General features: G+C 41.2%; 1 protein-coding gene across 2 annotated transcripts in view; it reads right to left on the reverse strand.

The window, feature by feature from the left end:
- Window positions 1-14893, reverse strand: part of LOC116930567 (teneurin-a) — a 134542-nt gene that overhangs the window by 28277 nt on the left and 91372 nt on the right. For both annotated transcript variants that reach the window (XM_045179101.1, XM_045179100.1), the window contains exon 8: window positions 9679-9894. In XM_045179101.1, the coding sequence (XP_045035036.1) occupies window positions 9679-9894 (216 nt within the window). The remainder of the gene's footprint in view (window positions 1-9678; window positions 9895-14893) is intronic.

Here is a 14893-nt window from a genome sequence, read left to right on the forward strand (position 1 = left end):
CCAATTTTCGACATCACCTGCTGGGTCGGCGTACGCCCTAATTAATTGGGTCACGCTGTCGTTGGTCCCACGCCCAATTCCGCTCGTAAAACTCTGTATTCGTATTCAAAGCTACGGATAATAATATTACTAAACAACAGCCCACCCCCAATTTTCCATTGTGTCTACGGGGAAAATGTACAAATCTATCCAAACGATATGACGGTGATGACAAATAGATGCGAGCAAAATGGGCGACCCTGCACAAGAGGAGCCACACGATCGACTCCCGCTTCTTTTTTCCCGAGTTGACTCCCGTTTTTATACGTACGCATAATAGACGACTCCATTATGCGTATATACAATATACTGGTTCGATGTAGTACGTACAGTGTATAAATATACGAAGAACCTTTTTTTTTTTTTATTATAACGATATACAACACAATAAGCCTACACACACAAAACAGTGTATGAAAGCAAGAGTTCAATATGATGATGATGAAGGGAATCATTTTTCGTTGCTTTCTCTCATACCGAGAGCTGTTGCTCTCAGCGCCCCCCCACCCACACCCCGGAATAGAAAGGTCGCATACTCGTTTGTTGTTTATTGTTCAACAGCGTGTAGAACTAATATATACTCGCATGTTGTGTGTGTTTGTGCTTAATATACCGTGTTTATTACGAAGCGCCAAAGGCTGAATTTTTTTGTTTTCTTCTTCCTTCCTAAATAGGCCTTCGTTCTATTGTCGTTTCATAGCTGGGCATGTTTGCGTCGCTTCGTCAACTCGTAGACCAACAACAAACTCGAAGGAAGGAGAGTAAGAAAAAAAAAAACAGAGTTATAGGCAACACACATAAAGCGGCGCATATAATTTATAGGTCTACAAGGATTTGAAGAGAGAAAACTCTTTTATTTTATTTTTTTTCTCTACCCGCTGCTGCTTGGTACTCTATTGATTGATCCGACGGTGACTTGAAAATTGGCCAACCTATCCAAAGTCACAGAGTTTTAAATTTTCGTTTCAAAATAGAAAAAAAAGAGGAGAGGGTTGTGCGGTACTTGTGTAGGCCTGTACAGTACACAACATGCGAGGGATGGCAGGCCTTTAATTTGATTGATAAGTTTGGAAAGAATTCAATCTACCGATCCAAAGTTTAGGGTAGGTTGCCGTTTAACACAAAAGAGGATTAGAGTCCAAAATCATAACAAAGAGAGACATTTCCCGCAGAGGGAGCTGACAGACCCCCCTCAAAAAACAAACAAACAAAAAAAAAACAAGATTTATTTATTTTCATTTTGTTGTTTGTTTTTCTAAAAGAAGAAGAAGAAGAAAAAAAAAACACGACAATCTGTAATAAATAAAGAATCTACTGAATTTATGCTAACCTAAATAAAATATTTAAAAAAAGGAAGCAGCTGCTGCATTGATGAGTGGTGCATTCGAGAATCGGGGAGGTGGACTATTTTCTCTCTCTCTTTTTGCCAGCCTTTTGTGGCTTTTGATCCCCGGGACTTTTTAATAATACATGAATAAATAACATAACTTATATATATATACATATAGAGGAGTAGAACTGGTCTGTCGAACTGCCAGTGCTTATAGTGCATGTACGTGAGTCGCCATAGCGAAAAGACGTCCGACAGTAATCCTGCGACGAAACTAACGACCAACTTTTCCATTTCTTTTTTTTTTTTTGAAGGCAGATCTTTTTCTCTTTCTCTTTTTCTAGATGTACAACATTCAACTTTGACTTTCCAGCTAATTTTTCTTTTTTTCTTCTTTCAATTCAGTTCTGATCTTATTTTCTTTCTCCCTTCTCAGTGCCCGTTTCATCTTCTTTCTCTTTTATATACTACATCCAAACTTCTCGACGTATAAAGCAATATTGCACGACGGCTATATATACTCGTATAGAAAAACTGTAGTCTGTACGTACTATATAACACAAATATCATTTTGCTTTCTCTCTCGCTGGCCAACTACAAATTGATAAGAAAAATGGGGGGAGGAGGCAAAAGAAAAACTTTTGGCTGCGCTCCGTCTGTCGACCCCGCAATCAAAAACGTCTCGTTCGCTGGACTCAGTCCGAGCCACTTTTTTCAACAGTTCATCGTCCATCGACATATGATCCACTTTGGTCGAAAAAGGGAATCAACCGAATCGAGGGGCTGGCGGGGGAAATTGAACAAGAGCGCGGGACGCACAAGAATAGAAGGCGAGGGGACGAAAGGCTGGACAATAGGAGGGACGCACAATTTTGATAATTTGACGTATTGTCGACAGACTTTTTCCTCTCAAGTTGGGCGCCATTCAATGGGCGAGAGGGTGGGGAATAGGGGGAAAAAAAAGAGGAAATTGTAGGTATAATATTTACTACTGTCAAGGGGGTGAGTGGGTGAACCGGTAATAACAAGACAACAATCATGACAATGAAATTGAAGCCATCACGAGGGACGTGCAACGATGGAGATATATTGGCCATAAGATCCGGGTCGTTTCACCCAATCGAAAGACGATTCAGATCGGGTCGCCACGCAACCGCATCGACAGCTAAAAAAACCTGTCAACGCTGCGCGATGACCAGTTTTGGGTGAGCAACAAGAGAAACAGCGAGACGTGACAGACTCATCAACTTCTCGTGTCCAGCCAAAAAAAATTAATAAAAACAATGGCAACATCTTCGTACCGCGCACGACGCTGATTTCATACGATCACGTTACAATTGACTGAAAATGAAGAATAAAATCAACCAATTTCTTCGTCTAGTCAAGCGGAAACTTTTAGGAAACATCTCCCTCCCCCACCCCTTTATGCAGCCGTTCGACCCTCTCCTGTTTCCCCTTCATCAAAATAAGCGGCGGGTGGTAGATCGACTAGCAAATACTTTCTTTTATGGCGAGTATCTTCCATTTTCAAAAGAAAATCAGTAAGGAACCCCGTGCACGTAATATTATGCTCTGTACATGTTACCGAGCAATAAAACTCCATCACCGTGACGCTCTCTAATTTCTTTCTCTGGCCATGAGTGACAAGGTGATCAAACTTCCGTTCGTTCTTACACCATCCAACTCCCCCCTCCCCACTCACCAATAACAAAAAAGAAAAAAAGAAATACCCTATATAGAAAATCCGGTATCTACACACAAACAAAGTTGATAAGCAAATGTAAATAGGGAGGGAGCGAAAGAGGACAAAGAGCGAGCCCATCAAATTTAGTGAACGAGGGTAATACATTGAGAGGAATCATATTTTCCCTTTCTTTTCGTTTCCCTTTATGCGCCTGTACATCTTATTAATAACCTGTCGCGTGCCGTAAATACAACAACGCCCCTTTCTTGCACGACGAGCACAAAAGGGAACGTGAGGCTCGGCTTCCATCGGCTTCCATCGGCAACGAGCAGCAGAGACAGTTTGTCCTTATCGCTCGTCTTGCCAAGACATAAAAGACACGTCAGGTTTTCTGTAATCGTCGTTCCCACTGAATCGTTCGAGTGTGCGTTCGTGCCTTCATTGCGGATCACCGACTTTTCGATTACAGGAATTCCAACCAATGCTCTTCATGTTTTTTTGCGTTTCCCTTTATTTATTTTTGTTTTGTTTTGCAATTTGTACAGTCAGTTGAGCGTCTCGTATGATAATGAAAACGGATGAGACGATCAACTCTCATCAACAAGGACAAACTAGTTTCATCCAGAGTACATTCATTCAGCAAAGACTTAGTTTTAAAACCCCCCGCCCTCTTTATTTCTTGTATATTTTTAACTACGTACAGAGTTTATGTTAATAGAAAGATGTACAGGGGGGGGGGAAACAGCAAAGCCTCTTGATCCTTGCAGCCGAACTAAGCCATTCGCAAAGTACTATACCAGGTATAATACACCTTATATAATAGATATATAAGGCCTTTATTCCGGTATTATTACATGGGGCGTATTACTTCCGACAAAAGAGCCCCAAGCTCCTTCTTATTGCGAGCCTGTTTCGTTTGATTAAAAAGACATAAAAAGGTCAAAAGGAAAGTCTTTGATCCATTAGTATGGAATACAAGATATACGTGTACGTTCCATTTGTTTTTGATTATTTTAATAGGAAAGGCACATCTCAAAGGTTATGAGTTATTGGTCGCATCCAGGCAGATCCGCAGTTAAGAGCCCACGCAAGCGCTCAATACATAAAACAAAATAATTCATAAATCCGCGTAGGAAAACCATCCATTTTTTGTTTTGTTTTGTTCGTACGATTCTTTTTCCCCATTTCAAACAAAAGGTTAAAAAAAAAAAAAGAGAACACGTAGAAAATGCAAAAGGGGTTCATGCAGTCCGCCGATGCAAAGATGGACGAGATAGAAAATGGATATTGTGCAAAAGACGTAGAGAAAACAGCAGCAAAGACCATCAGCTATGCGAATCAGTCACGTACTGCTTTTCAATCCATCGATTCACGCCCGGCATAAAGCAAATATTTACGCAACTGCCAACGAAATTTCTTCTTACCGCATTCTGCCCAGTTTTACAAAGCTCAATTTTGTGATTTCCCTCGCTATTTATCGGGCACCAATGGCCGCTCGACTGCGAAAAGGCAAAAGAAAAAGTCTAGAATAATCCCCCAAATCGTGTAAACATTCGTCTCTAGCGAACGCAATTGCAAAGTGCATCCTTTCGATCATTAATGAGCAATGAGCAACACAGGAGCAATAATAGCAGAGCTGAAAAACAAGTGGATCGTCAGAGCGCTACCGTGACAGGGGTGGCAACGAAGGAGAGGGGGGGGACTCAATTGCATTGGGATCGGACACGGTCTCCGATGTGACACACCCTCCCATACGCCAAAAGAATTTTGCTTGGGACGCGCGTGTTCAGCGGACGTACGGACGCACATAAGGTATGCATCCGTCCGTTGCACGCGCAAGTGAATTATCCCGAAGAAAGGGCAAGAGAGGAGAGGCTAGTGGGGGAAGCTCGATAAGAGCGCCATCTCTTACTTAACATTCCCGACGCACTTTGGTCGATGGACGACGGTCCAAATGTGTAGTGGTGCGCTCCGTCTAGCGGAACTGCCATCGGCAACCGTATTTTTATATATACGTATATTGTACCAATCAAATCCAGCCCTTGCCGCTCGTAACTAAGAAACAAGAGAAGGGGGGGTTCCGATTCAAAGCAAAGCTACAAAAATAATGGGATGGCCGGCCTGCACACATTTTTTTCTTTTACTCTCCTCCGGGCGGCAATTTCGAAAGCAGCTCCAGCTAAAATCAACAGTTGATTTTCTCTTACTTTTTTTTTTTTTTTTGTATTCTCTTTATCTCTTTCTCTTCCTGCGCGTTGAAAAAATAGTAGAAGATGGCGTATAAAAGATATATACACTTTCGTCTTATCGAGTTAAAGATAAGAGTGTCTCTTTGGCGGAGGCAAAAAGGGCATCGGTAATACAACATAAAAAGGGGGGGGGGCGAAAGAGATCGGCTTATGAAGTGAAGAAAGAACAAGACGGAAAGGAATCGGACGACAGATTTAATCCCAAAGATGATAGAAAGAAAAAGGGAAAAAAGAATCTACTACTCAAGGCATTACATCACAGCGGAAAATGGACCAAAAGAAAAAAAAAAAGCTGTTGCTACTGGAAATAAAGCGCCAAGGTTGGCACCGTAAAAGATTTTTTTCTTCTTCTTCTTACCCAGTTTTAAAATTTTCATTTTTAAGCTTTCAAAAGTATCTTCTATTTAAAAAAAAAAAAAAAAAAGAGTCAAAGGAAAGCCCGTGGTGCATAACGAATACATTTCCAGTATTCCATCAAATAATTCAAGGCTGTTTTTTTTTCCTTTTTTCATTTGATTTGATTTTTCTTTTTCGCTTCTAGTCGCTATAAAGAATAGTTGATGTAGAGAGTAATGTATAGACATGCACCGTTCAAAAGGCTTTTGGCAAGCGGATCCAAAGGATAACGTTCCTCATTAAGAGAATATGAGACAAAAAGCAACGGATATCTGAAGGACGTTATCCATTTGCTTTTGATTTCCTTCCCTTTTGTGACTTGTCCTCAATCTTTAGCTAGAAGACTCGCTTTTGTTTTACTTATAATAGCAGCAAAACAGAAAACAAAACCTCCAAAAAATCTTTTCTATCCGGAGAACTTTTTTCTGTTGTTTTTCGCGTTGTTCCCAATGTTGGATGCATCGCATTCGGGCAATGCCAACAACTAAATTCGCTGGCCAAAAATAACCCCCCCAAAAAAAAAAAAAATAAAATAAAATCTAAAAGAAACGGACCGACAATGTCTGCCGTCCAGCCGTAAAGAAGAGGACTACACATTGTGATTTACTATAGAGCATCCATAAAATAAATAGAGGGGTAAGGTAAAAACAGATCCGTATGCCTAAATAACGTTGGAGCGCGTCGACGCCATCTATCTTAACCATGTAGGTGGATGAACGCTGCCCGGCACGACGAGTCCTATTGCCTTGATTTTTCTTATTTTGGGTTGTCAGCGTCCCCTAGGAGACGAGATTAATTCGATGGGACCTCGCCGTTCGTCGTTAAGAGCCGACGACTCGCTTGGAATTGACGTCGCCGCTACATAGTAGAATAGTCCAGTAGAAACAAACCAACAGCACCGGGCAAATTTAATCCGCTTTTCCTCCGCAAAACACAAAAAAAAAAAAGCAAAAAAAGAAAAGACGACTCGGAACGGCTCTTATTCTAAGGCCAGAAATGATGACGGCTACTGTCGCCCCACCCTTTTGACGGGCCAAGGCGCATACAACATTATGAACTGGTCCGATGACGCATACTAGCATTTATTTTCTGTTTCTCTCTTTCTCTCTCACCCTCTCTTAGATGCTACGTGTTTACATATGTATACACACGGCAACTGAGAGAAATAACCCCCCAAAACAAGAAAAAAAAAATACATTCCCGGATGTCTATTCATTTCCTCCCGACCGCCTTTCCATACATGAAACGGTAATGGCCGCAGTCTATACGTAATGGTATAACACAAGCAGAGGCGAGAGATATGAATACGCCGAATGCGTATAATGGGCCTTGCTTCCAAATGTTTAACCTATTACGATGCCGGCAGGAGAGAGAGAGAGAGAGACGGAGAGAAAGAGAAGCTGGGGGGGGATATGTTGTGCTGTAAAGGCTTTTTCTTTCGGTTGCGACGGCCATACATCAAGCGAGGAAATGGGAAAATCCGTCTAGATTTATGCACGTGTACAAGTTATTATGGAGACTATTGGCTAAGGGGAATTTTTGTGCGTTTCGGTAATGATCGTCATCAGTGGAGCGCAAGAGAGAAAAAAGGGTCCACGGTGTGGGGTAGAAATCTTCAGAAATGGAACAATGTTACAACTACAAAAGCTTCTGGCAAATTATTGGCTGCGTAACAAGACGAACGGTTGCCGCACATCATTAGAAAAAAACCAAAAAAAAACAAAGTCGGCAGCCCGAGGATTCTGTCTGTGTTGTTTCTTTAGCGAGTTGTTTTGCCATGTTCCCCCGTTGTAATAAACAAACGCGATAGCGCAACAAGAATTAATGAAAACTAAAAAAAAAATGAGGGCGGCAGCGCTGCAAGCCATTAAAGAGTTTCTAAAACAGGCGGCCTGAAACGATGGCATTCAAAATAAATGCCATCGCATTTCAAATGCTGCAGGAAAATCCTTCGGCTTTTCGACAATTAAAGTGAAGACAGAGAAAGAAAAAAAGATTCAATTTTCCCAGGCCGACTGGCGCATTTCCCTGGGAAAAAGAAAACAAAAAAAAAACAAAACACAACAATCAAAAAGCAACAAGGAAGAAACAAGCGAGATCGATTGTGAGCAGAGTTGCATTTCAACCACTAAGCGGAATAGAGTGGTTGTATAACAACAGGTGTGTCGTCATGACAACTGACGCAGCCAGTCATCCGCGACGTCTTTTGTCGGGATTTTTTTTTTTTCGTTGAAAAGCCAACAGAGCAAAATAAAAAAATGAAGAAAAAAATAAAAAATAAAAATCTTCCTTCGTTCAACGGCGGATGAAAAGATGCGTCAGCTATTGAACGCTTGTCATTTCCAGGATACATATCCCTCCGGAAGTACAACGGACCAAGCTTTCGGGCTCCTCCCTCTCCCGTCTCTTTAGTCTACATCTCCATCCACCCGGAGAGGAAAATGCGAACCGAGTTTGCACAATTCTACCTACGCCCATTTTCTTTTTTCATTTTATTAAATTTTTTAAAAATAAAGCTTTCATCAACTGGTCGATTGTTTTGTTTTTTCCTCCTGCTATTTTCGTTAGTAGTGCGAAGCAACGGGTATAATTATGCGCAATTTCGTCAGCCGCGATGTTCAACAACAACGAAATTTAATAAATCTCGTTATGTAAAGTTTTGGACGATAAGAAAATGTTTCAAACTTTTGCAAAAAGTTTGGATCAATCAAGTGGGGGGAAAAAAAAATAATAAATGGCATAGAGAAAGAATTTTTTTTTTTTTTTTTTTTGAAAAAGAAAGTTCAAGAATCCAATTAACTTCGACATCCGCTCGCGCGGCACAGCACCATAGATATCGTATGGCCTGCGGGAGGTGGCAATGGGTGATTGAAAATGGATTTTAAAAAGCAAAAAAAAAAAAAAGAACAGGAGATTGAATTGAAAAATTTCAATATTTCTTACACATTCTGAAAAAAAAAAAAAAAAATGTTTTATCATCGACACAGATTGCGCTCATTATGGCAAACCACACACAGTTCAAGCGAATCGTTTGAAATGTAGCGGAACGCGATTTTCAGCTACGGGAACCCAACCGAAAATTAGATTGCCGATCTCTCTTCTTTTTTTTTGAAATATTTTAAACCTAGGTGTGTAAGTCGTCTATTCAATGGCAACACGGGAAAAAAGAAAAAAACGCTTCTTTTGTAACAAACGATAGAAAAAAAAAATCAAATAAAAAAAAAATTATTCTATTTTAACGAGGAGGAAAAATGACAAAGTATTTTCCAAAACTCGCGGAAAGCTTTTTTTCTTTATCTCTTCAACAAAAGTCAACTTGCAATACGGAGAAACGTCGCTGCGTTATCGATGGATGATAACGAGCATCCCACCCATGCATATTTCGTGTTCTTGTTATACACCTTCTTTTCTCCCTTTCCCTTTAATTACGTAGTCACACGTAGATCATATTAGGTTCATCGCATGTACACACACACACACACAGCCGCGCCACAGCATCTAAACGTATTCAGAGTGGCGCGTCGAAGATGTCGACAAGTCGGCGGGAGTCGCAACGTGTAGACGAGTATCATTGAGATTGGTGGGCTGACGGGATGGATGGAAACAAGCCGTGCTAAGTTACACGGCACGTTTCGTTGCAACACAACATTCACAACTTGGCATTTACTTGGCAAACTTCCTGCGCTCGCTGCTTGCGACTCTCATACCCCCACCCCAAAAGTTGGGATAGCAACAAGCCAGTAGTTTCGCAATCAAAACGAGCTCTCAACCGAGCATAGTCCCGCAATTTTTAGTTTTTAATAAACGTTACAACTGTTAACGAAGTCAGTCACTCGGCATTCACCCCCTCCCCCCCCCTTTTTTTTTTGATATCCTCATCCAATAATTTTTTTTTTCTATTTTCTCCCTACGTTTTTTTTTGTTTTGAACTCGAAAAAATCGGATCAAAAACCCCCAAAAGGACAAGAAATGCCACCTACCGGTCGAGTAGGGAATGACTTCGTAGGTCGGAGGCTCGTCGCTGTTGTCTTTGGTGACCACCAGAGTGGCGGCACGCTGTTGCTGCGGCTGTTGTCCCTGCAGCGCAATCAAGCTCGGATGGTTGAAGGACGAACCGCGAGGCGGGAAATCCGGTGGAGGCGGAGGTGCTCCCATGCCATTGCTGGGAGCGGGAGCCGGCGGCGGCGTTCCATGATCTGATTCAAGCAAACAAACAAACAAAAAACCAAAAAACAGATGAAAACAAATGCGGGCATTAAGGAACTTCTTCTCAAAGCGCTAAAATGTCAATACATCAAGTAAACACCAACCGTCTCGACTTCCTACTGCACACAAGTAGATCAAATAGACGAGAAGGACCCCCCCCCCCCCTCTCGTATCATAGACGACTAAAGTCGGGAGGCTGAACACGAGGTAGAGAGCAAAGCTATTGATTTTCTTTTTTTCTTCCCCGTCCTATTCTTCCGCATTCTAGTGTGCGCAACTTGTTCCAAAGACACGCCAGTGCCACACGAGAGAGAGTCTGTGCAGGAGCATAGTGCAATCAAACAAGGCGCCCTAACAAACTGCATATACACGCAGCGGATCCAGTGTATAGTCATATCTTCTCTCTGCACTGGATATACCCCACACGTAAGGTGGCGTGTGCGCGTCTACCTCTGCCAACAGAGTCCCCTCCGCGCACAAGCGCCACTTGCCAGCCAAGCGGAGGGCAAAGCGAGCAAAACTATTGAATTATTCAACGGGGAAGGGCACAGTCAAAGGTTGCCGTTCGAATTTCACAAGACGGCAAATGCGACGACACAACGTTTTCCACCTCTTGACATGCTGAGCTGCGAAACACGATCGTCGATCCCGCAGAAATGCGCCTGTCGGCCGCAGTGTCACGAAATACGTACAAAGCCAAACAGGTTAGTGTGTAGCGCTCACAATAGCGAGAGCCCGAATTGCGTCGCGAGTGTTTACGTATGCAATTGTGCTCACAATGTGCAGAGGATAGACAATCGGTTGCGGCTAAGCCGGTCAAACAGGACACAGGGATCTGTGGCAATGTGTGGGGCAAGGAGTTTACACAGGAATAAGCGCCTTCTCTTTATTACGACAAGACAAAACTGTTCCAAATGAACATGTCAGTATAAATACACAACCCCCTAATAAGCAGTCACGTGTAACAGTCAACTGGACCACCCATCCAAACGAAAGAAGAAAAAAAAAAAAGAGTAGATGTGCACACGTAGAGAGAGAGATAGAAAAAAAAAAGGGACATGTAAATTCAGGCTGCCGCTTTGTGGAAAGAATAAAGGCCCCGCTTGCCCAGACCCCCTCTCTCTCTCTTCTGCTCATTAGCATTTCAACATGTGCAAATGACGTCGCGCTGTATAAATAAAGTTTGCCTCCGCAGCTTGGGCAGCCAAGCGAGCAACTACGTAGGGCCATACAGACGGGCACGACCCCCATTTTTTCTTTTTTTCTGGGATTCTTTCAATTTTATTTGATGTAAACCTATGCATTTACTCGACTAGCTAGGGCGGACTTTATGGCATAGTAGATAAATACATAACGTCTTTCGTCTATCTCTTTGGTTAAAAGTTCGCTTCCCTTCAACAAAAATAAGAAAACCACCCACCATCCGCCGTAATCCTCGTATCAATTTTACATGCCAGTTTCAGAGAGAGAGAGAGAGTTCAAAATAAATCTGCATAAAAAATAAAGACCGGCCAATGTTGGCCGACTATTTACTAGAGTAGCACAGTATAGGAGAAGATCTGAAACATTACGTCCAACCTTCTCCCCCTCCCCCATCCGGAAACGGTTTAAGCAACGATGGAAATGAAGATGAAAGGAAAGCCCCCCAGACGACTGAATCGCTAAATAGCCAAACGTCTTTTTTACGTACATACATAAGTATCCATTTTGGCTGTCATCTTTTTTTTCCTTTTCTTTTTCTTTTAAGGAAGTTGTAAGGCTTCGCAAAATATGGAGAAATGTGCTAACAGAGAAAGAAAAGAGAGATTTTTAGTGTGTAGGACCATATAAAAATGACTTTATAACAGATAAAATAAAATATAAATATATATAAAAAAAAGGGGGAGTTCTTTCAACGTCAAAGTATCTTCATTTTCTCTTGAAATTGCGAGTCATCAATTCAAGAGGGTAAAAAAATAAAACAAAAATCGATATTTTTTGTTGTTGTAAACTATCGCAGATTATCATTTAAAAAAAAAAAGGATTTCGGTTGTTTTATCGAGTTGGACCGATAAAAAGAAAGGCACGAAAAGAACCAATAATAATAACAACACATTTAGCATGGCGAACGAGAAATGATCTCGAGCGAGCAGACGACACAATGGGCGTGCATAATTACATGCATTTCAATCGCTTTCATCAAAGGCTCCGCATATGTCACAGTTATACAAGCGCCACGAGTACTACCCTACACAACATTGTAAGCGTAATAATGACAATCCATCGAAAATAGGAGAGAGAGGGGACGTAGAAGAAGGGGGAGGGAAGCCGACGACAAGAGCACGAGGCTTTTAAATTGGCGCTTTTAACCTTTGCGACCTTTCCCCTCGTGATCAAAATGTACACGCCAAAAAGAGAAAGAAACTGTCCAAACTTGAGCGGCTGCAACAATCCGCACCGTCATAACCGCAACCGAACCGGGTGCACAGTTCAACTCGCCCCTTTTGATTATTACAATTACATATATTTGCCAGGGAAAATTGGATCGATTTAAAATAGCGGTAACGCGCACCACCATCTACAAAAGACTCGACGGAATAAAAAAGAAGAAGAAGAAAAAAAAAAAATCTCATTGTTACGAATATGACGACTACTTTGTATTATTATTTTTTATTTCTCGCCCTTTCCGATCGTTCGTTCTTTTTTTTTCTATTGTAATAGCCATCGTATAGAAAAAAGCAGATGGTCTCTCCGTGTCGGTGCGGAGCGCTGGTGCGGCGACAAAGTGGCTCCATCTCGAAAGAAAAGAATTCTACCACTCCAACATAACACGGTGTGCTGCCGTATCTATATATATTATAAAAAGAAAAGAAAAAAAGAAGAAGAAGAAAAGCCAAGCCCCTTATAATATATACCGCACAGCATAACACATTTGAATATTGATCGGTGGGCGTGGTCGCGCCGGAGCTGTGCATTTTCCGAAGCGTCTCTCTCTCTCTCTATGAAAAGACCGCGCGCGGACCCGACCGATCGGCGCGATATATGCATATTGCCTTTTCATATTACGACATAGAGAAGAAATGAAAAAAAAAAAAAAAGTGCTATTTAAACGAGTCGATCTATAAGAAATTGAATACAATATACCAAGTTAGATCTTCAGGCAAAAGCGAAAAGGGAAAAGGAAAAAACGTGGTGGCTCAGGGCCTTTTTGATTTGAAGAAAATGAGAAGGAAATAATGTTTCCATTTTCTTAAGTTTGCGCAGCTCGACACACACACGAAATACGTCCATCAAGGAGCAATCAGTCTGCTTGCCATTCGCTCCGCTATTCATCGACACACACACACACACACACACAAAAATAAGAAAATAAATTCGGTGGAACGCATGACATTCCGGTGCAAAGAGGTTTTCAAGATGATGTTACATCGCATTGGAGCCATGATTTTTCGGTTTCTTTTTTAAACAAAAATAAGAAAGAAGCTAGTTGTTATAGTGTTTGCAGTATAAAGATTGAGAGATGCTGCCTAGTCGAAGGTTAAATTAACAGGGTTTTTTTTTTTAAAAAAGGAAACTGCCCTGTGCGACAAGCCATGAGACATACTGTGTCGAGAGCTCAAGAGTGCTCGTAGATGCACACCAAAAAAGGGCACTGTCATCTCGAAAGACACAACGTCATCGACAGTTTCTCAAAACGACAGCCGAATTTTTTTTTTTTTTTTCGGCTTCCTTTTATGGACATTCTGGATTTTTCTCCAACCCCCCTCCTCCAATGCATGTGATTTTTTTGTTCATGGAAACAAATAATTCTTTTCTTTTTCAAAAAAAATGATTTCAGTGATATTCGTGATGATACGGCGACGACAACACGTCAACTTTGTTTCCCATTTTTGTGTGTGTCTGTTCTTCTCCTTACGTGTGGGGGGACAAAAAAGGAAAAGCCCAAACGAGACACTGGACACGACCGAAATCAGTCGGCCATCAAGGTGTCTGAATCACGCAAACTTTCATTTCTTTTTTTTTTTTTCCCCTACTTTTATTGGTTAAGGAGTCAACCCTTATTGGAAAACGAGAAGCCACAAACAAGAAACTCGAACAACGCGACCCAATGTTTTTTGTCTTTTTTCTTTTCCAAAAATGAAAACATTCTTCGACTTCTTCTTGTGTGATCGTCATTAGTTTTCGACACGTGTACCTCTCGATTTGGAAATTCATTTTCCTTTGGGCTGTTTTCATTTTTATTTTTTCAAAAGCCTACAGGCAATAATAGTGGGATGAAGAAGAAAAAAAAAGGGGGAAAAAATATGTATTCATCTATAATTTCCCCCTTTTTCAACTCTTTTAACAAAAAGTACAGGGCGTGTCTAGTACGACCGAAGAAAGATGTTATTATGACCGCAGCTTTAAAATAACAAAACATCAAATTGAGATAATGAACTTCTTCTTCTTCTTCTTTTCTTATCTCCCCAATTCTCCCCTTAAAAAAAAAAGAAAAAAACTGTCTCCCCTTTATTTGAAAAATTCTCACAGACAAAGAGAGAAAAAAATTTAAGTAATGCGTGTGGGCCTATGGTGCAAACACACGATCAGTAATTATGCAAACGAAAAAAAATAAAGAACTTCCCAGCGCACAAAATGCGGTAAAAAAGAAAAAAATCAATAAACATAAATGACTTTATCGTTTGTTTGCCTCTCAAAACACGTCCACTCACACACACACAGAGGAAAATTGCAGCAAACAAATAATCAACAAGCATTCGATTTATCGAACGTCTCTCGTCATTGTGTGTTGTGTTCGACTCGCGAGTGTTTCCCTTTGCCGTTTCCAAGTCGGCCTTTTGTAATATTACACACACACACAACCAGACCCATGTGTCACATTTACTATGGACAGGCCTTAGCCCGGTATGCTTCTGTGTATGCACGGACGCTAATAATAAAATAGTAGCAATATAACACACACCGACAAACTAACAACAAAGTCGGTAGCCGCGTGGCCCAGCAAAGACA

This window comes from Daphnia magna, linkage group LG9 (genome assembly GCF_020631705.1).
Source record: "Daphnia magna isolate NIES linkage group LG9, ASM2063170v1.1, whole genome shotgun sequence".
NCBI classification, from domain to species: Eukaryota; Metazoa; Arthropoda; class Branchiopoda; order Diplostraca; family Daphniidae; genus Daphnia; species Daphnia magna.